The 20,629-nt window shown below is 35.8% G+C and overlaps 1 protein-coding gene across 2 annotated transcripts in view; it reads left to right on the top strand.

Moving 5' to 3' along the window:
• The window catches only part of ZCCHC4 (zinc finger CCHC-type containing 4), a 41,957-nt gene that overhangs the window by 782 nt on the left and 20,546 nt on the right, over positions 1 to 20,629 (top strand). For both annotated transcript variants that reach the window (XR_004131672.2, XM_010991057.3), the window contains exons 2-5: positions 187 to 305; positions 1,322 to 1,404; positions 15,568 to 15,843; positions 16,290 to 16,370. Coding sequence is in view for 1 of the 2 variants with exons in the window: in XM_010991057.3 (XP_010989359.3) it covers positions 187 to 305; positions 1,322 to 1,404; positions 15,568 to 15,843; positions 16,290 to 16,370 (559 nt within the window). In the remaining variant the exon portion in view is untranslated. The remainder of the gene's footprint in view (positions 1 to 186; positions 306 to 1,321; positions 1,405 to 15,567; positions 15,844 to 16,289; positions 16,371 to 20,629) is intronic.

The raw sequence follows: 20,629 nt of genomic DNA, 5'->3' as shown, positions 1-20,629 counted from the left end.
GAGAGACCAGTTTTGAAAACTTTTAATTTCTTAAGTAGTCAGGGCCTGAATGTCGTGACCTTAGGGGGAAAAATTACTTAGAATAGTACATTTAATTATGATAAGTTGTGCATTAAACTAAAACCAATTTTATTTAAGGGCGGTGGAAACTAGGAACTGACATGTTTTTTCCTATTCTAAAACTAGGACCCACTCTTCTGTTTGTAAAGGTGAACCAAGGGAAAGAAGAAACACGGAGGTTTTATGCCTGCTCAGCGTGTAGAGATAGAAAAGATTGTAATTTTTTTCAGTGGGAAGATGAAAAGGTATGTAAACTTTTTGGCTATATATATATATGTTTTTTTAACAGGGGAAAATCAAATTTATTATGGGCACACGGAATTCTCATGGAAATGAAGAATTCCCTATTTTAAAATTTTTGATGTGCGTGATATTTTATTGAGAATGTATAGATAAATCTTTTCAGAGATGAAGATAACCATGTTTTTTGGCTGGAGAGACTGGTGTTTATATTTGCTCTGAATTTACTCTGATTACTGATGTCTTAAACTACTATCTCAAAGACTGAGTTCCCTTTAAGACTTTCTGAGATGTTATTACGGAGTTGCAAATACAGATTTCTCCCAAAAGAGTATAGGTGATGGTCATTCAAGGAAGTGTTTTAGCAAAACACTTTCTTGGGAACATTTGCATTGGACATCCTTTTATTTATTTATTTTTTAAATTGAAGTATAGTTGGTTTACAATGTTAGGTTAATTTCTGGTATACAGCAGAGTGATTCAGTTACACATGTATATATATCTAGTCCTTTTCATTATAGTCTATTACAAGATATTGAATATAGTTCCCTGTGCTATATACTAGGACCTTGTTGTTTAACAGTTTTATATATAATAGTATGCATTGAACATCCTTTATACAGCTGTCGGATGACCGATGAAGGCACTTAGAGATAGTTATGAGCTTGGTATCCTCTTGGACTCAGCTCCAATTAAAGTTTCTGAAAGTTTTAACTAGAACATTTTCAGGTTTGTTAGGTTTATTGGAAAACAGTCTTGTATGCGCCTCTTCTGCAGACTTGTTAAAATCACCAAGTGTGATTAACCTCTCAGTGCTTTAATAGTTGGTTACTGTTTCAAACCGCTCTAGGATTTTCCCAGATTAATGTTTTGTTTTGTTTTCCCCTGAAATGAATGTTTGTTTACAACTTTGAGCTGCTTGAATTTCTGGCTTCTCAATGTCAGAATGTGATACTAGTTTTTCTAGGGTAGTAGCAAATTTGATGGTTTATTAAGTGGCTTTACTTTTGCACTCTTTCAGTTGTCAGGAGCTAGACTTGCTGCCCGAGAAGCTCATAATCAAAGATGTCAGCCTCCTTTATCCCGATCGCAATGTGTGGAAAGGTACTGATGCAGTGTCATTTTTCATTTACTATCCTTTTTTTCCCCTGTGCCCTTAAGTTTAATTAATTTATTTTTATTGTGATAAAGTATATCTATAACATAAAACTTGCCAATTCAGTGGCCTTAATTACATTAACAGTGTTGTGCAACCATCACTGCTATCAATTTCCAAAACTTTTTCATCACCCTAAATGGAAACTCTGTCACCATGAAGCAGTAACTCCCTATTCCACCTTCCCCCAGTCCCTGGTAACTTCTAATCTACTTTTTGTCTGTATGAGTTTGACTATTCTAGGAACCTCAGATAAGTGAAATTATCAATATTTGTCCTTTTGTGACTGGCTTACTTCACTTAGCATGTTTTCAAGGCCTATCCATGTTGTAGCATGTGTCAGAAATTTATCCCTTTAATGGCTGAGTAATATTCCATTGTATACATGTACCATATTTTGTTCATCTGTCAATGGACACTCAGGTGTTTCTACTTTTTGGGTATAGTGACTAATACTCAAAGCATCAGTATAAATATCTGTTTGAGTCCCTCTTTTTATTCCTTTTGCATACATGCCTAGGAGTGGAATTACAGGATCATATGATAATACTATATTTAGTTTTTTGTGGAACTGCTAACCTGTTTCCTACAGTGGCTGCACCATTTTACATTCCCCCCAGCAATGCATGAGGGTTCCAATTTCTCCATGTCCTTACCAACATGTGCTATTTTCTGTATTTTTTATTATAGCCATCCTAGCAGTTGTGAAGTGGTATGTCATTGCGGTTTTGATTTTTATTTCCCTCATTACTAATGATGCTGACCATTTTTTCATATGCTTTTTGGCCATTTGTATGTCTTCTTGGGGGAGTGTCTGTTCAAGTCCTTTGTCCATTTTTAATAAGGTTGTTCATCTTTTTGTTGTTGAGTTGCAGGAGTTCTTTATATGTTCTAGATGTTACACCCTTATTACATGATTTGAAAATGTTTTCTCCCATTCTGTAGGCTGTCTTTTCACTTTCTCAGTGATGTCCTTTGATAACATAAGAGTTTTTAACTTTGATGAAGTCCAACATCAATTCTTTTGATATTACTGCTTGTGCTTTTGGTATCATAGCCAAGAATTCATTGCCCAATCCAATCTCATGAAGATTTACTGTAATTTTCCTTTTAGAAATATTAAAAGAACCACAAAAAATTTTTAAAAGCTGTATACATCTATTTTTAAAAATCTGCATTTAAAAATATTTTATTGGGTGAACTGGAATTGAGTCAGAGATTAATTTTTTGGCAAACCTGTGAAAAGAACTCATCCCCCTCCTGTGTTGTAGGCGTCGTGTTCTGTTCACTGGGAGAAACTCACGAAGGGGCCTGTGGTCTAGGTTGCTGATGACATAGGTTTTCACTCTCATGACAGCTCCTTCTGGTTACCTGGGCTCCTATGTTTAAGAGGTTTCTGAGATCTTAGCCAGGGTAAGAGGAAAGAAGTACTGGGATCTGTTAAAAATGTCTTTCTGAGTTTAAGATTTTAAGGCCCTTTGATGGAGGAGGCTTTTAAGATAACTTGATTGCTCCTTAACTACTGAACTTAATCAGTGATGTCTGCTTAATTTATGGGAATTGAATCAACAATGAAAAATGTTGAAAAGGGAATTAATGTAGATTGAGCACCACTGAGCTAGGCACTATGCTAGCTGTTTTCCACGAGATATTATTTAATCCTGCCAAGGTGGTTTACTTAGAGGAGAAAACTGAGACTTGGACAAGTAACTTCATCAACTTCATACTGCTAGAATGACTGAGCAGTGATTCAGACTTATGCCTCTTTGATTCTGAAGTGGTGTTTTTAGGCATAAAAGCAGATAGTAATTAATATATGATGTATAGTAATTTAATTTAAGGAAATATAAGGCTTTAGACATAAAGAATTTTGTAGAAATATATTATTATGAGACTATATAGCTTAATGAGATAAAATAGAATATTGAAGAAGCAGAAAGTAGGAAATAGAAAAATATCACCCATGGTTTCTCTCTTTGAACCCAGGACCTTGGTCATTTTGTAGTACCTCCTCCTGACCTTTTTTTAATATGCAAAGGTTTGTTTTACAAGGTTATGGTCATCATGTGTACATGGTTTTGTCCTTTGCCTTACCACTTTTGTCTAATAAGCATGTAGTTCATTTTATTACATAAGGATATTGGTGATTCAGTTGAACTCCATAAGAAAATTTAGACGTTCTTCTTTCCTTACATGATAAAATGTTAATCTGGAGCTAAACCACAGTTCAAATTTTTGTCCTGCCAGAGTATGGTTCTTGATACTAAAAAATTCCTGAAATTCATATTTCATGTTAATTAGAATATAAAAGCACTGGCTAAAATATGAAGCATTAAATTTTTTTTAAGTTAAAGTTATTTCTTGGAGGCTGTAATTTTATCTGTTATTTAGTGCTGGTTTTTGAGAGCATGTTCTGATAAAGTAATTTTCATCATCTTAAATCATCTGTGACCTATAACTTCAAGTTTTGTTGCCCAAGCCTCCGTTCCTCCCTTCCTGCATCCATCCATCCATTCATCCAATTGTTTATTCATTCTTTTTTAAGGGCTCAAAAAGAACTTAAAAGGCTAGTAATGGAGTTGAGCTATATTTAAAGATGATACAGTAAAGATTTCTAGTCAAAATGGCGGAGTGGTAGGACCACGAGCTTGCCTCTCCTCGCAGCTGCAACAAAACCACAACTGAATGCTAAACAATCATTGAAAAAAGACTGGAACCTAGCAACAAAGATCCGCAACTGGAAACATAAAGAGGAAACCACAGCAGGTTGGTAGGAGGGGTGTGCTTGCAATATAATTGGGCCCCATACCCCTCAGGTCGGTGACCCATAAACTGAAGATTTGTTAAGTTGCAGAGGCCCTCCCACAGGAGTGAGAGCTCTAAGCCCCACGTCAGGCTCCCCAGCCCGGGTTCGGCATTGGGTAGAGAAGGAGACCCCAGTACCTCTGGTTTTGAAGGCCAGGGGGCTTGGCTCTGGGAGCCTCATAGAACTGGGGGAAATGGAGACTCCATTCTCTTGGGAAGTGCCCACGGAAGGTCACATGCAACAGGTCCAAGGGCAGAGGCAGTGATTTCATAAGAACCTGGGCCAGATCTGCCTGCTGGATTTGGAGGGTCTCCTGGGGATGTGGGGGACGGCTACAGCTCACTCAGGGGACATAAAAGCTGGTGGCAGACATTCTGGGAGTGTTCATCTACATGAGCTTTCCTGGAGGCTGACATCTTGACTGGATCATTAGCATCAAGACCTAGCCCTACCCAACAGCCTGTATAGAAGCCTCAGGCCAAACAACATACAGGGTGGGAACACAGCTCCACCCATCATCATCAGACTTCCTAAGCCACAAAGGCTTCTAGACACAGCCCTACCCACCAGAGGTCCAGGACCAAGCTTCACCCAGCAGCGGGCAGGCACTGGCTCCTCCTGCCAGGAAACCTGCATAAGCCTCTAGTCCAGCCTCATGCACCAGGGGCATATACTAGAACTAAGAAAACAATAATCCCAAAGCCTGTGGAAGGAATCCACAGACACATAGAAAGATAGACGATATGAGTTGGCAAAGGAATATCTCCCAGGGTAAGGCACAAGATAAAATCCCAGAATAAGAAATAAGTGATGAGACAGGAAATTTATCTGAGAAAGAGTTTAAAGTAATGATGGCCAAGATGTTCAGAGAATGCAAGAGAAGTATAGATGCACAGAGCGAAGTTTTTAGCAAAGAGTTGGAAAATATAAAGAATATCCAGAGTTGAATAAAATCACTGAAATGACCCATACACTAGAAGGAACCAAGAACAGACTAAATGAGGCGGAAGAACGGATCAGTGAGCTAGAAGACAGATTAATGGAAATCACTACTGCAGAACAGAAAAAGGAAAAAAAGAATGAAAAGAAATAGGATAGTTTAAGAGAACTCTGGGACAACATGAAGTGCACTAATATTCACATTATAGGGTTCTCAGAAAGAAGAGAGAAAGGGCCTGAAAGTTTTTGGAGAGATAATCACTGAATAGTCCCCCAACTTGGGAAAGGAAACAGTCACCCAAGTCCAGGAAGCACAGAGAGTACCTCACAGAATCAACCCAAAGAGGAACAACACATCAAGGCACATAGTCATCAAATTGATAATTAAGGATGAGGAAAAAATATTAAAATTAGCAAGAGAAAAGCAACAAATAACATACAAGGGAACTCCCATAAAGTTATCAGCTAATTTTGCAACAGAAACTCTACAGGCCAGAAGAGAGTGGCATGATATATTTAAGTGATGAAAAGGGGAAACTTACAACCAAGAATACTGTATCTAGCAAGGCTCTCATTCAGACTTGATGGAGAAATCAAAACCTTCACAGATGAACAAAAGCTAAAAGATTTCAGCACCACCATACCAGCTTTACAACAAACGTTAAAGGACCTTCTCTAGTTGTCAAACCATAAGAAAAGAGAACAAAAAGAAGAAAGAAAAAAAAAAGAGACCTACAAAAGATTGCTTTGGCTGTTCTGGATCATTTGTGGTTCCTTATAAATTTTGGAATTGTTTGCTCTAGTTCTGTGAGGAATGTCATGAGTATTTTGATTGGGGTTGCAGTGTGTCTGTGGATTGCTTTGGGTAGTGTGGACATATTGATAGTGTTGATTCTTCCAATCCAAGAGCACAAGAAATCTTTCCATTTCTTTGTGTCGTTTCAGTTTTTGGAGTATAGGTAACCTCCTTGGTTAAGTTTATTTCTAGGTATTTTGTTGTTTTTGATGTAATGGAAATGTTTCTGCCAGTTATAAAATTCTGGTTTTTGAAGTGAAAAAAAAAAGTGAATGAAGGGCCACAAATGGCAAAATATCCTTTTTTATGGGTGAGTTGTATTCCATCACATATATTTATATATGCTGCATCTTCATAGACTATTCACTATTGATGTGCACTTAGGATGCTTCCATATCTTGGCAATTATAAATAATGTTGCTGTTAGTAACGGGGTATATGTATCTTTTTGAATTAATTCTAATTTTGTGGTTGGCTCTATTCCTTTGATAATTATGTAAGTTTTAAAAGATAAAGTTCTAAATGTTCTTAGAAACAGTGAACAGTAGATATATGTAAGTTAAAAATGCATGTGTAGTAAAAAAAAATGACCTATAAAACCATGAAAGACATGGAAGAGACTTAAAAGACATATTACTAAATGAAAGAAGCCAGTCTGAAAAGGCTACATACTGTACGATTCCAACCAAATGACATTCTAGAAAAGGCACAGCTACAGAAACAATAAAAAGATCGTGGTTTCCATGGGTTTGAGGAGAGGGAGGGAGGAATGAATAGATGGAGCACAAGGGATTTTTAGGGCAATGAAGTTATTCTGTATGATACTATAGTGGTGGCTACATGTCATTGTGCATTTGTCAAAACCCATAGAATGTACAATATCAAGAGTGAACTCTAATGTAAACTATGGACTTTGGTTGATAATAATGTGTCCATGCTGGTTCATCAATTGTACCAAATATGCCACGCTGATGAAGGATGTTGAGGGTAGGGGAGTATATATGTGTGGGTGGGGAGGGCTGTGTGTGAACTCTCTGTATTTTCTGCTCATTTCTGCTGTGAACCTGAAACTGCTCTAAAAGAATAAAGTTTATTAAAAAAAAGATGATACAGTAAAAAGAAGAATGTGTTAAGTGTCGACAGTATTCATAGACAGCATTGAATACTCTGGAAAGTCAGAAGCTTTACAGCTCACTTGTATCTTAGCTGATCAATACAGTTTAAGGAGATGGAATTTGAACAGGTTTTAGAGGACGGGTTAAAGTGTAAGCTTTTTGAAATGTAGTATCATTGATTTCACTGCATCATTTGATAATTCAAGCTGTTATGGTTTCTTAAATGCTTTGAAATCAATCATTCCTCAGAATTAAAAATTTTGGCTTTTCAAACCAAGGGATTACTAAATTACCTATTCTGTGTTATTAATTACTTATTCCCTTAGTGTGCTGTAGCTTGAGACTAGCAGTTTATTCTTGCATGTAAACAGACCTAAGGGTGACATACTATTACTTGAGATTATAATTATTTTCTAATTTAACTTTGCACAACTCATAAGTTATCTTATTAAATAATTATATTTGAAAGGGTTAAAATGCATTTAAACATTATCCCTAGTCTAAAAAGCAAACGTTTTATCTGTTGCTGTGACACAGCAATAGCGTTTCATTGGCCAGTTTAGTTTTGAAATTGTTAGTGAGGAAGACTGGTAGCTGTTGAAGTAAATTGACCTTTGTTGTTTGATTTTTGTTGTGGACCTGGCAGTGCTGCACGGATTTGTAGGTTCTACAGAACAGGATTTGATACTCATTTTTCTAATCTCACTCTTTGAGCCATGCTATGTATTTCACATGCGTTCAGTTGACAGATTTACATTTTGTGCCTGAGACTTGACTTTCTACATAGTTTTTAGCTGCCTGTTATGCCCTGAAATGTGTTATTCTACTATGTGGTATATTGACACCTTTATCATGACCCATGAAGTCTTAGGGAAGATATATTTTAATGCTAAAATCAGCATTAATTTATGTGCATCCAGATAGTTTTGTTTAGTTGATGTTTCATTTGGTTATGTTTTTTTCAGGGCTTATTTAAACTCAAATATTCAAGGTCTGCTATTAGGGAAATGCCATAAACATTTGTCTACTCCCGGAAAGGCAAATGGAACAGCAAATGGAGATCAATAAAAATGACATTTCAGAATGCTAGCCTGCAATTTGTGAGTCATGCTGAGCCATGCAGCAGAATGAATTTCTTCTCCTCACACCCTGGGTTATGTGTTGTAAGTACAAATAAGGAGGGTGCGCTGAATAATCCTTAGCTCTGGAGAGTCTCAGGTTCTTCCTACCAAACTTAAAAAAAAAAACTTGTGTCTGAATGTTAAATTTAAAGCCATATGGTTGAATGATTATGATGTGATTTTGAATAGAGAGAAATATGCACAAGATCTCAGTTGATCTTTGTCAAGAGGAGGTTAATAAACTAGCAATAAAAGCTTTCTGAAGGACAGTTTTGACAAGGCACAAAAAAATACATCAGTGGAGTTTCATTTTACGTTGTTCTTCTTTTCCTTCTTTTAAAATAAACTTAGTGCCTTAAGATAGTCCTATATAGTGAGGGAATTGTCACACTAGCTCCTCATTGCTTTGAACTTTCATCTCTTCCTGGTGATTCTGCAGCTTCTCCTGCATTCAGTTGGCATTGCTTGGTATGTGACAGGCAGTCCTTTTGTATGCGTTTAAGCAACAGGACCTGATACAGCATCATCTATTTGGGGAGCTTCCTTTCTCCTTTTTCCTATAAAGCCCTTGATTGTTTTCATCATTTATCCAACGATGAAAATTTACTTCTCTAACGTGAAACGTATGCTTCACCTTCATTGCTCTGTTCTGGTTCCTGACTGCATGTGTAGTAACTTTGTGTTTTGGGACTGGATCATAGGGTAATGGCAGTGACACTCCACTTGTGGTCTGGCTGATGGCAGTTACAAATCACATCTCAATACTGTAGATGCTAAAATGTGAAAATGTATGCATCTTAGAAGTGATGAAATGGGGTGATTGGATTTTGCTTTGTGATCCAGTCTGACAGGCTTTCTTTTAATGGGTGGATATAGCCTGTTTTCATAGTGGATATGACGGATATGCTTGGTCTTAGTTTTATTGTATTGTTTTATGCTTTCTGTTTTTATTGCCTCTTTTTATTCTCTTTCACGTTCTGGTCTGTGTTTGCTTTTCTTTTTTTAATGTGTGTTTCTTCTATATTTTTGTTCTAATCGTTGCTTTTGTAACTTTTTATACCATATTTAATCCTTTTTTTTTTTTAAAGATTGTCTTCATCTAAAAATGAGAATTGATGACTTAGTATATTTCTTTTTCCTTTCTCTTTTTTTCTACGATTACTATCCAATTTTAGTTGATTATTTCTTTTTAGGGTTAACTTTTATGTCTTTCAATAGTGCTTGTAGCTCTTTTGATTGTTCAGTTTTAAATGATATCTTTTGTCCCCTGGCTCTAAAACATGAGAAAATCAGTATACTTCCACTACCTCCCACTTTCTATTCCCCTTCTCCTACCACTTTTATTTAGATTTATATTATTTACATTTTGTACTCTACCTATAATACCCATATTTGTTTCTGTTTTTATTCTGTGGTTAAATGGATTTAGTGCTGACTGACAGCCCCTTTGCTGTACTTTCTTCGCTTATCTCCTATTTGCCTGAAATTCATCCTCTAGCAGTTTTAATTTTTTTAAAAGCTTTTACTAATCAAAAATTTTTAAATAAAGATATCTATATGGCTATCATAAGATTCCATTTATATAAAAAATGTATAGCTCATAATGACGTCTTTCCTACACTGCTTTTTGTTTTCCTCCTAGTTAATAGCAGTTTTGGAATTTTTTGCTGTTAAAGTGCTGTTTGCTTAGTTATTTATGCACTTATCACTGATTCAACTGCAGACTCTGCCAGGATTATTTGAATCCTTTTAGAACATTCAGATGTAGCATCATCCATCAGTTTCATCTTCTTGGAGAAATCTGTCCCAGAGCTTTCAGAAGTGCTCCTATTTGGGATGGTTGTCCTTTCTGCTTGGCATCCAGTTGTTCAACAGGTTCTTCATGAAGGATCAAGGTTAGATAACCATATACCCTGAGTTCTTCCAAGTCTATATGTTTGTTTAACTCCTTTGTTCTTTTTTTCTTGAAAGTTTTTTATTAGCTAACACATGGTAAAAGAACGTACGGTACTTTTAAGTCCATTAAGATACTTTTAAATATACTTAATAGTTCAATGTGTTGATTCAAACTTTAGGTTCTTAAAACATTTTTTAACAAGTATACTAGTCAAATGTTTCTACTATTAAGTCCAATTAATTTAGTTTTTAAAATCAAATCAAATCATCACAAAGAGACAAACATTCATAGTACTCATTGCTTTGAAATCATAGTTACATGGAGGAGTGAAAATTAAGTTGGGAAACTAGAATCCATTTAATAAACTCTTTGATCAGATTCTCTGGAACAAAACCCCTCCTTTACCTACATTAGTCTTTTTTTTTTTTCTGGTGGAAATACTCTTTTTTTTTTTTTTTTTGACGAGTTTTGACATGAAGGTATCTTGTGAAACCATCACCACAATTAAGAATATCATTACTGCCAGAAGTTTCCTCTTCTGCCATCGTCCTGTATTCCTCCGTCCCCAAACACCGCAGGCAACCACTGATCTGCTTTCTGTCACTATAGATTAATTTGCATTTTCTGGAATTTTGTATTAAGGAATTATACAATATATACTATTTTTTGAGGGGAGGTGTGTCTGGCTTCTTTTACTTGGCATAACTATTTTTGATATTCATCCGTGTTGGTGTGTGTATCATTAATTCATTCCTTCTTATTCCTGAATAATATTCTGTTGCAACGATATATTTTCACTTGTTTTTAGACACTTAGGTTGCCTCTAGTTATTGCCTATCAAATAAACCATCTATGAACATTTGTGTATAAGTTTTTTTGCAGACTCATGTTTTTATTTCTCTTGAGTAATTACCTAGGAGTAGAATGGCTGGATCATATGATAAATACATGCTTAACAGTACAAAACTACCAAGCTGTTTTCCAAAGTAGCTACATCATTTTACATTCCCACTAGCAATTTATGAGGGTTCCAGTTTGTCTCCATTCTCCACAATACAATTATCTGTCTTTTTAGTTAATAAGCATCGTGGTGGGTGTGATGTGGTAACACGTTTTGATTTGCATTTCCTTGATGGCTAAAGATGTTGAGCATCTTTCCATGTGCTTATTGGCTATTTGTATATCTTCTTTGGAGAAATGTCTATTCATTTTCTTTGCTATTTTTTAAATTGGGCTAATTTTTTTTTATTGTTGAGTTACGAGTTCTTATGTATTGTAGCTGCAGTTCCTTTACCAGATATACTATTGGCAAACATTTTTGCGTTCTTGAGTTGTCTTTACATTTTCTTGATGGTATCCTTTGCAACACAAAAGTTTTTAATTTTGATTAAGTCCAATTTTTTTTTCTTTTATTGCTTTTGATGAGTGTATTTTGAGGAAAAAAGTTTAAAATTTGAATGTCCAATTTATTGTTGTTTTAAATACTTTGTGCTTTTTAAGTCCTATTTAAGAAATTCTTGCCGAATTCAATCATTATTTTCTCCTGTGTTTTCTTCTAGAAGTTTCATAGTTTTAGCTCTTAGATTTAGGTTATGATCCATTTTGGCTTAGTTTTTCAATGTGTTATGACATAAGGGTCAGGCTTTTGAACTTCTTCAGCAGTATTTGTTGAAAGTTTTATCCTTTCCACATTGAATTGACTTGGCCCCTGATTTAGTTTCCTTTTGTTGCGGTCATAGATTACCACAAACTTGGTAATCAAGTTGGTGGCTTTAAACAACACAGATTTATTCTCTTACAGTTCTGGAGGTCCCTAGTTCACAATCAGTCTCACTAGACTAAAGTTGAGCTGTTGGCAGGAGAGGGTGTTTCTTCCGAAGAATCAAGGGAGAATCTGTCTTCTTGCCTTTTCCAGCTTCCAGAGGCTGCCTATATTTCCTGACTTGTGGCTCCTTTCATCATCTTCAAAGTACGTCACTTCAGTTTCAGTTTCTGTCATCTCATTGTCTTCTCCCTAACTTTATACTGCCGCTTTCTTGAAAGAACCCTTGTGATTACATTGGGCCCATTCAGTTAATACAGGATAATCTTCCCATCTCAAGATCATTGACTTAATCACATCTGCAAAGTCCCTTTGGCCAAATTCTTAGGTTCTAGGGATTAGGATATGGGCATCTTTGTGGGGGCATTGTTCAGCCTGCTGCAGCACCTTTGTCAAAAGGCTGTTGACCATTTATGTGGGTCTTTTTCTGGATTCTCTGCTCTGTTTTACTGACCCATATGTATATTTTTATACAATGATCACATTGTCTTGATTACTGTGAATTTATAGTAAGTTGTCTTGAAATCAGGTAGTGTTGAAAGTCTAATTTTGCTTTTCTTTTTCAAAGCTGTTTTGGCTGTTCTATATCCTTATCTTTTTCATATGAATTTTAGAATCATTTTTTTCAGTATCTACAAGAAGCCCTGCTGGGATTTTAATTGAAATTTTGCTGAATTTATAGGTAAAATTCAAGAGAATTGACATCTTAATAATACTGAGATTTCTAGTCCATGGCCAGGGTATATCTCTCCAGTTGCTAAATCATCTTTAATTTTTCTCTGTGACATTTTGTAATTTTCAGTGTAGTGGGGTTATGTATCTCTTGTCAGATTTATCCCTAAATATTTTATATTTTTAATGCTGTTTTAAATTGTTATGTTTCAGATTTCAGTTATTGCTGGTTTATAATATTGCAATTGATTTTTGTATATTAATCTTTTATCCTTTTTAAGCTTACTTACTAGTCTTAGCAGCTTTTTTGAAGATTTCCTTAGGACTTTCTACATACATGATCATGTTGCCTGTGAATAAAGAGGTTTTAATGTTTCCTTTCTAATCTATGCCTTTTATTTCTTGCCTTATCAAAGTGGCTAGGATTCCCAGTCAGTGTTGAGTAGAAATGTTAAGAATAGGTAGCCTTGCTTTATCTCGGTCTCAGGAGGAATGCATTCAGTCTCTCATTAATATGGTGTCAGCTGTAGATTTTTCTTGCATGCCGTTTATCAGGTTGTGGAAGTCCCTTTCTGTTTCTAGTTTTTTGAGAATCTTTATCACAAATGGATGTTTGATTTCTGTCAAGTGCCTTTTTTTCTGCATCTAATGAGAAGATAATTTTTTTAGACTGTTATATAATGAATAGCACTGACTGAATCCAAACATTAAAGCAACTTTGCATTCCTGGGGTCAACTACACTTGATCATGATGTATTACTGCCTTTATGTATGTGTTTTTGATTGACTAAAATTTTATTAATTTTGAGTTTGTGTTCATTAAGTATAGTGGTCTTTAGTTTTCTTACAACTTTTTTTTTTGGTTTTGGCATTGGAGTAACATTGGCCTAATGAAATGAATTGGAAATTATACCCTCCTTTCTGTTTTCTGGAAGACTTCATATGGAATTGATATTGCTCCACTGTTTTCTTGTTTCCAGTGAGAAATGTGATATCATTCTTTCGTGCTACAACAGAAGAATAATTGTGACAGAAAGAACAGATGGCTGTTCAAAAAATATTTACTGTCTGATCCTTTATAGTCCCTTGCTTTTGAAGGTTTATCCTTTAGCCTTTTGGCAGAACCAGAGCAGCGTTTGGGGTGGGGCTCGTTCCTCCCCACTCCTGAGGCTGTCCCTCCAGAGCTCTCCACCTGATGCTTGTGGACGCGGAGGTGTCTCACTCTGCCCGGCGGTGTTCATCTGCTCCCCCTCGGTGGGTAGTCTTCTCATGCACATGCCAGTCAGTCCTCAGCACAGGCTGGAGGGGAACCTCAGCAAAGTTCCAAGGCTCCCTCAGTGTCATGCTCGCCATCTGCCCTCCGCATGCTCTGTGCATAAGGTCTCCCTGCTCTCCCCTGTGACTCTGGCCTCCCTGGCCGCCACCAGTTCTAACTCTGCATGGTCAACTCAGTGTGCTCCATTGGGGTCTCCGTCCTGTGCTGCCATCTGTCCACAGGAGGAAGCGGGCAGCTGTTCCCACTCATGCCTCTGCTCCCTTCTCTTCTCATTCATGGTTTGACCTGCCACTTGTCCACACATGCCACATGAAACTGATTTCATATATTATCTGTTTTTTGAGGGCCAGGATGGTAAATGTGGTCTCTGTTGCTCTCTCATGGCTAGATGTGGACATCTTCAACAATGAACAGTTACTAATGGGCGGTAATAGTAGTAAATTCAGTGTATCTATTGCTGAGGAGGGTACTGGTTTTTTCCACTTGCATTTCATGGCTCTGCTGACATTCTTACTGTGAATTACTATTAAGATTTCTTCTAATAGCGCTCTCCTTTTTCTTTCCAGTCATAGATAAAGCTGTCAAAAAAAAAACAGTTATCATAGAAATAGAAGCATTTAAATTACTGGCACAATAAGCTTATTTCTTGCTGTAACCCATTCAGAACATCTATTTGTCACTGCCTTCGGTGCTCTGAAGTGAAACTGTGCTTAGATACAAAAAGTTTTAAAACCCACTTTGATTCTATGTCAAGTTTCCAGTTTTTATAGTGCAGTTCAGAGTTCAGTTCTATGGAAACCATATGACTCTTCTCAAACTCTTAAGACTCCTTTAGTGCACTGTTTGACATGCTTAGATGGAGACATTTCTGACCCTTCATGAGCCCCAGTAATCTTACTTATTTTCCTTTTGTTTTCTTACTCTGGTTTCTTAGCTGGTATTGCATGTACAAAATCAGTTTTTAAAACATATTAACTGTGATCATATTCTCTTTTTAATCATCAATAATAAAATGAAAAGAAAAAAAAGTAGTGATGTTGAAATCAGATATAAGGGTGACTTGTAAGGGATCAAATAGGGTATCTGGTATTGTATTTTTTTTAGGCTTTAATTATTATTTTGCTGTTTTGGGGGTGAGCGTCTCAGAACTGCTTCCATCAGTACTGCTAAGAATAGAGGAACTTTGTAAGAACATTTTTGCTTTTAGGAGGTAATTTTTCTTGCTAAGTATGCCATAAGAAATTGAAGAATGATCTTAATTTCTCATTTTAAAATGACTGTCTTACCGAGCCAGACTGTTTAACACTTCCAAGTTAGAACACATGGATTTGTCAATAAATTTAAAGGTGATAGTAGTCTCCATTACTACTAAGTTGTTTGAGTAATATATTATATTCACATTTTAAATGGATATTGATCTTCATCCAGTGACTAAATTGCAGCATCTCAATTCTCATGAAATCGCTGATTCTTTTCCACTTTGTAGGTATACAGCCAGACATAAATTCAAGCCAACATTCCACAGATTTTTTTGGTACCTTTGCTTCTTTACGCGGTAGTCTTTGGAAAGTAATAATACTTTTTGCATATTAAAACTGTCAAAGATCAATTGTCTTTAAAGCAACAAACTTAAAATATATTCCTTTGTGTTTTGTTGTGTCTTGCAGGTACTTGAAGTTTATTGAGTTGCCCTTGTCTCAGAGGAAGTTTTGTCAAAGATGTCAGCAGTTGGTACTGCCAGACGACGGGGAGAAGCACCGTGAGCATCAGATAGTGGGTGACGTCTCCATCACCCAGTTAAAAAGGCCCAGTCAGCTCCTCTGTCCCTTGGAAAACAAGAAGACAAATGCCCAGTATTTGTTTGCTGATAGGAGCTGTCTGTTCTTAGTGGACCTGCTCTCTACCCTTGGGTTCAGAAGAGTACTGTGTGTTGGAACACCAAGGTATGTTATGTGGTATTTTAAACACTTCTATCACCCCTATTGAAAGTGTAAGAAAAATTTTTAAGTAGTTATTTACTATGTGCAGGGTACAACATGAAGCTTCAGGTGTGCAAAGGAAGCATAAAGCATGGTCCCTCTGTGAAAGTTTGTAATCTTTATTCCGTCTGAGAGAAATCCTTACAGATTTCTGATATGTGATAGGAGATGCTTTCTGATTTGATTCTTAAGTTGTTTATTATAACTTTAGAATTCTTTGTTTCAGATAAGTTCTACTCTTTAAAAAATATCTGCAAAATTGAAATGACGCTTATATCTGTCAAATTTTCTTCAGTGTTTCATTGAAACACTAGAAAGATCAGGAGAACATGGGTGGGTTTTTATTTGTTTGCTTGTTGTCTGTGGCATGTGTAATTTCTTATTAAATTTGCTTTCACTAATTGCTTTAGGTTGCATGAGCTGATCAGGTTGAAAGCATCAGGTGACGAGAAGTCTAACATTAAAAGCCTTTTATTGGATATTGATTTTCGGTAGGTTTACAAAGTATATTTATTCTCCTTCATTGTCTCCTGTTTCTTTTTAATGGCTTCCTCCTGTTAATCCTGTTACAATCCTTTACCCAACATTGAGAAGCAGTAATGTGTTACAAGCATCATGTTAATCAGAGAAACTCAACATGGACTCTTCCATATTTCAGACAGGGAGGCGGTAGGTTGCTCTTTTTGCTAGTGTGCTTCCTAAATTTTCTCTGTGAATGGGTCCAGCTGTCTTTGGCTTATAATTTAGAGATACATTTTTATTGAATGAAATTTCTTCTCATATACTTGTTTTTCAAAGGTAATTCTGAATTACCTCTAGGATTTTGTTTTGTCATGATGTTTTAAATGTGATGACATTTATTTTAATATTTTTACCAGATGATGTGCTTTCTGTCTTTCACTGGACATAGCCTGAAGTGAAGAGAGTGCTAACTGTGGAACAGACAGGTCCCCAGGCAGAGGATAAGCAAACAGATATGCTTTGTGGGAGAGGGTCAGAATTAAATGACACCTGATATGTTGGACAAACAGAAGAGACAGCAGACCATACCTTGACTCCCCTGTGGTGATAATTGAGAAGATACGGGTTTCTGATTTACAACACAGAATGGCAAACGTGTCCATCCATAGACTCTCTGATTCTGTAAACTTGAAGTACTCTTCCTAGTTTCTGTAATTGTTTGAATTCCAGGAGTTCATGGTGAGTGTGTAAGACACCGTGTTCTTAGTATATTTCACTTGTTCTTGAGTGTATTGAAGGAATCATGCTTTGAGTTTCTTTTTATTTAACCTGATAGAGTCTATTTGGCTAATATTCCAATATTTACTGGAGAGAATCTATGAAATGATATATACTTTTTCTTCCTAATAACAAGGCAGACAGATTTTTAAAGTGTAAAAGTTCACAATAAAAAGTATAGCTTTCGTCTTTATTTTTCTTTAGATTTCCAAGTAAACTTTAGGTTATCTAAGATAAGCAGGTACATTTCTCAGAAATAAGCCACACTTTCTGTAACTTTCATCTCATATTAACAGAACTAGCACACTTTACAAATACCTGCTTGATGTGAGCGATCCTCAGCGAAATCGAATCCCCTAGGTGATAATACAGACTTCTTCAAGAAAACTCAGTTTCTTTTTTTAAACTGAGGTATGATTCACTTAAAATTTACCATTTTAAAGTGAGTATTTCAGCAGTTTCTGGTATATTCACTAAGTTTTGCATCCATCCCCCATAATTCCAGAACGTTTTTAATAACACTGAAAAGAAACTCCTTACTTCCCCTAATAACCCTGCTAATCTGCTTTCTGTCTCCATAGATTTGTCTGTTCTGGTTGTTTTATACAAATGGAATCATACAATGTGTGACCTCTGTCTGGCCTTTCACTTAACATAATGTTTTCAAGGTTCATCCATGTCTTAGCAGATAAGTGTACTTTTAAAAAATAGCTGTATAATTTTCCATTGTATGAATATGGTAGTTTCTTTTTTTAACTACCACGTGTCTTTCCTAAAATATTATTGTTAAATTATCACAAATGTATTATTTTAAAGGTAGAAGTTTAACTTTTAGGTTCTTTTAATACCATTATTAACAATAACTATTAACAATAACTGAAATTTAGTGAATGTTTGTCATGTGTCAAACTCTGTTCTAACTTACCTGGTCCTCATAATAGCCCTGTTAGGTAGATGCTATTACCATTCTCCTTTTCCTCAGAGGAGAAAACTGAGGTGCAAAGACATTAAATAACTTGACCACAGTCACAGTTTATAAATGGCCAGTCAGTCTGGCTCCAAAAATTAAGTTGTCCTCTGGAAATAACCTTGCTTTTGAAAGTGTATATAAGCCTTTCTTATATAGCTCATTTCTTTCTTGTCATCCTTCTGTCTTTCCCTTTCTCCATCTACAGCAGTTTTCCAATGAGTTAATAACTGGTTTCCAGATTATTCATATATTTAGAATAAGGCACTTACAGTAGTCAGGGATCTTTCATTAGAGGCCTGGACATCTGTTTATGTCAGAGAGCATGTACTGGCTCTCGTTACTGGAGTCTAGGATACAGCAGGCTTTAGCCCAGTTGAGATCCTGGGCCTCACACAATGTTGTTAAGGCCATAACAGGTATATATCTATGAGTAGAATTGCTTGGTCATACAGTAATTTTATGTTTAACTTCTTGAGGAACTGCCAAAATGTTTTCCAAAGTGACTGCACTGTTTTGTATTCCCAACAGCAATGTAGGAGAGTTCCAGTTTCTCTACATCCTTGTTAACACTGTTGCTGTCTATCTTTTTGAGTCCTGTCTCATTGTGGTTTGTTTTGCATTTTATTGATGGCTAATGATGTTGAGTGTCTTTTCATATGCTTATGGCCAATTGTTTATCTTTTTGGAGAAATAGCTATACAATTCTTTACTCATTTTTTAATAGGTTATTTGTCTTATTGTTGAATTGAAAGAGTTCTTAATATATTATGGGTACTGGACCCTTATCAGATATGTGATTTGCAAATATTTTCTCCCATTTTGTGGGTAGTCTTTTTGCTTTTGATGAAGTCTCTTTTTTCTTTGGTTGTTTGTGTTTTAGGTGTCATATCTAAGAAACTATTATTTAACCCAAAGCCGTGAATATTTACACTTGTTTTTTGTAAGAGTTTTAAATTTTAGCTCTTACATTTAGTTCATTGATTTGAGTTAATTTTTGCATATGGTATGAGATAGGGGTCCAGCTTCATTCTCTACATGTGGATATCTGTTACCATGGTGCCATTTGTTAAAATGATTATTCTTTTCCCATTGAATTCTCTTGGCACCTTATTGAAAAGCAAATAATCATAAATGTATGGATTTATTTGTAGACTCTCAATTCTATTCCGTTGAACTGTCTGTCCTTATGCCAGTCCCACACAGTCTTGATTATTGTTGTTTCGTAGTAAGTTTTGAAATTGGGAAATGTGAATCTTTCAATTTAATTCTTTTCCTAGATTGTTTTGGCTATGGTGGGTTCCTTGCATTTCTGTATGAATTTTAGAATCAGCTTGTTAATTTCTACAAAAAAGCCAGCTGGGGATTTTATAGGGATTGTGTTGAATTTGAAGATCAATTTGGGGAGTATTTACATCTTAATATTAAGTGTTCTGGTTCATGAATATGAGGTGTCTTTTCATTTATTTAGATCTTCTTTAATTTCTTTAAATAATATTTTGTAGTTTCCAGTGTACAGGTCTTCTTGTACTTCTTTTGTTAAATTTATTCCTAAACACTTTATTCTTTTTTGTTGCTATTGTAAATTAAATTGTTTTCTTAATTTTATTTTGTTTGTGTTTGTTGTTGTTGTTTTGGGGGGAATTAATTTTATTTATTTACTTATTTTGATGGAGGTCCTGGGGATTGCTAAGCATACACTCTACCACTGAGCTGTATCCTCTCATCTTAATTTTATTTTGTATTGTTCATGGCTGATACCCTGATTTACTTGTTTTTTAAAAAATTGTGATAAGATACACATAGCATAAAATTTACTGTTAATTATTTTTAAAGTGTACTGTTCAGTGAAGTACATTCACATCATTGTGCACCATTCTCTAGAACTCTTTGCATCTTAACTGCTTTACTTTTAATTTGAAAGATTTATATGGCCCTTTAACTCTTTTGCTTAAATGCTGTGCCTTGTAGTTTTACCTTTTTTGAGCCTGTAGTTGAAATTCCCTGGTCAGAGTAGGGAGTAGGGAGTAGGGAATGTGGATGAAATTCACATGTGGAATACACAGATGCTTTTTTCTTTCCATGTCTATAAACTTCTGTGTGTGTGTTGCAAATAAAAGCTGAAGGTATTGTATTGTGAATGTCTTGGCTTAGCTTCTTTGGTAGCATACTCTGTTTCTGAGTCAGTTCTGGAAAATCAGCATTGGGTGCTAAGAGAGGGCTGGTTTATTGAAATACGTTAGTAGCCAGGATGAACTCAGTCTGTTGCCTGTATTTACGTTATGATGGATTGTGGGATGGGTTCAGATTTCTCACAAGGACCATAATTAAATCAGGAAAAATTCCTGTGTGGTGTAGAGTGGCAGTGAAGAGTTCCTTTTGGCACTTTGACTTTGGTTTGTTGCCCTGCAAAAGGTCTGTGCAAGGCTGCAGAGAGCTCTCAACTCCAGTGTTCTATATAGATGCGCTATAAATGTCCTTTTCAGGGGGTCTAAGATATGAAGTTAGCATTTGCTAAGATGGATTTCTATGTGCTCTAATTTT

The sequence above is a fragment of the Camelus dromedarius genome, chromosome 1 (genome assembly GCF_036321535.1).
Source record: "Camelus dromedarius isolate mCamDro1 chromosome 1, mCamDro1.pat, whole genome shotgun sequence".
NCBI lineage: Eukaryota > Metazoa > Chordata > Mammalia > Artiodactyla > Camelidae > Camelus > Camelus dromedarius.
This window is presented reverse-complemented; position numbering and strand designations above follow the sequence as displayed.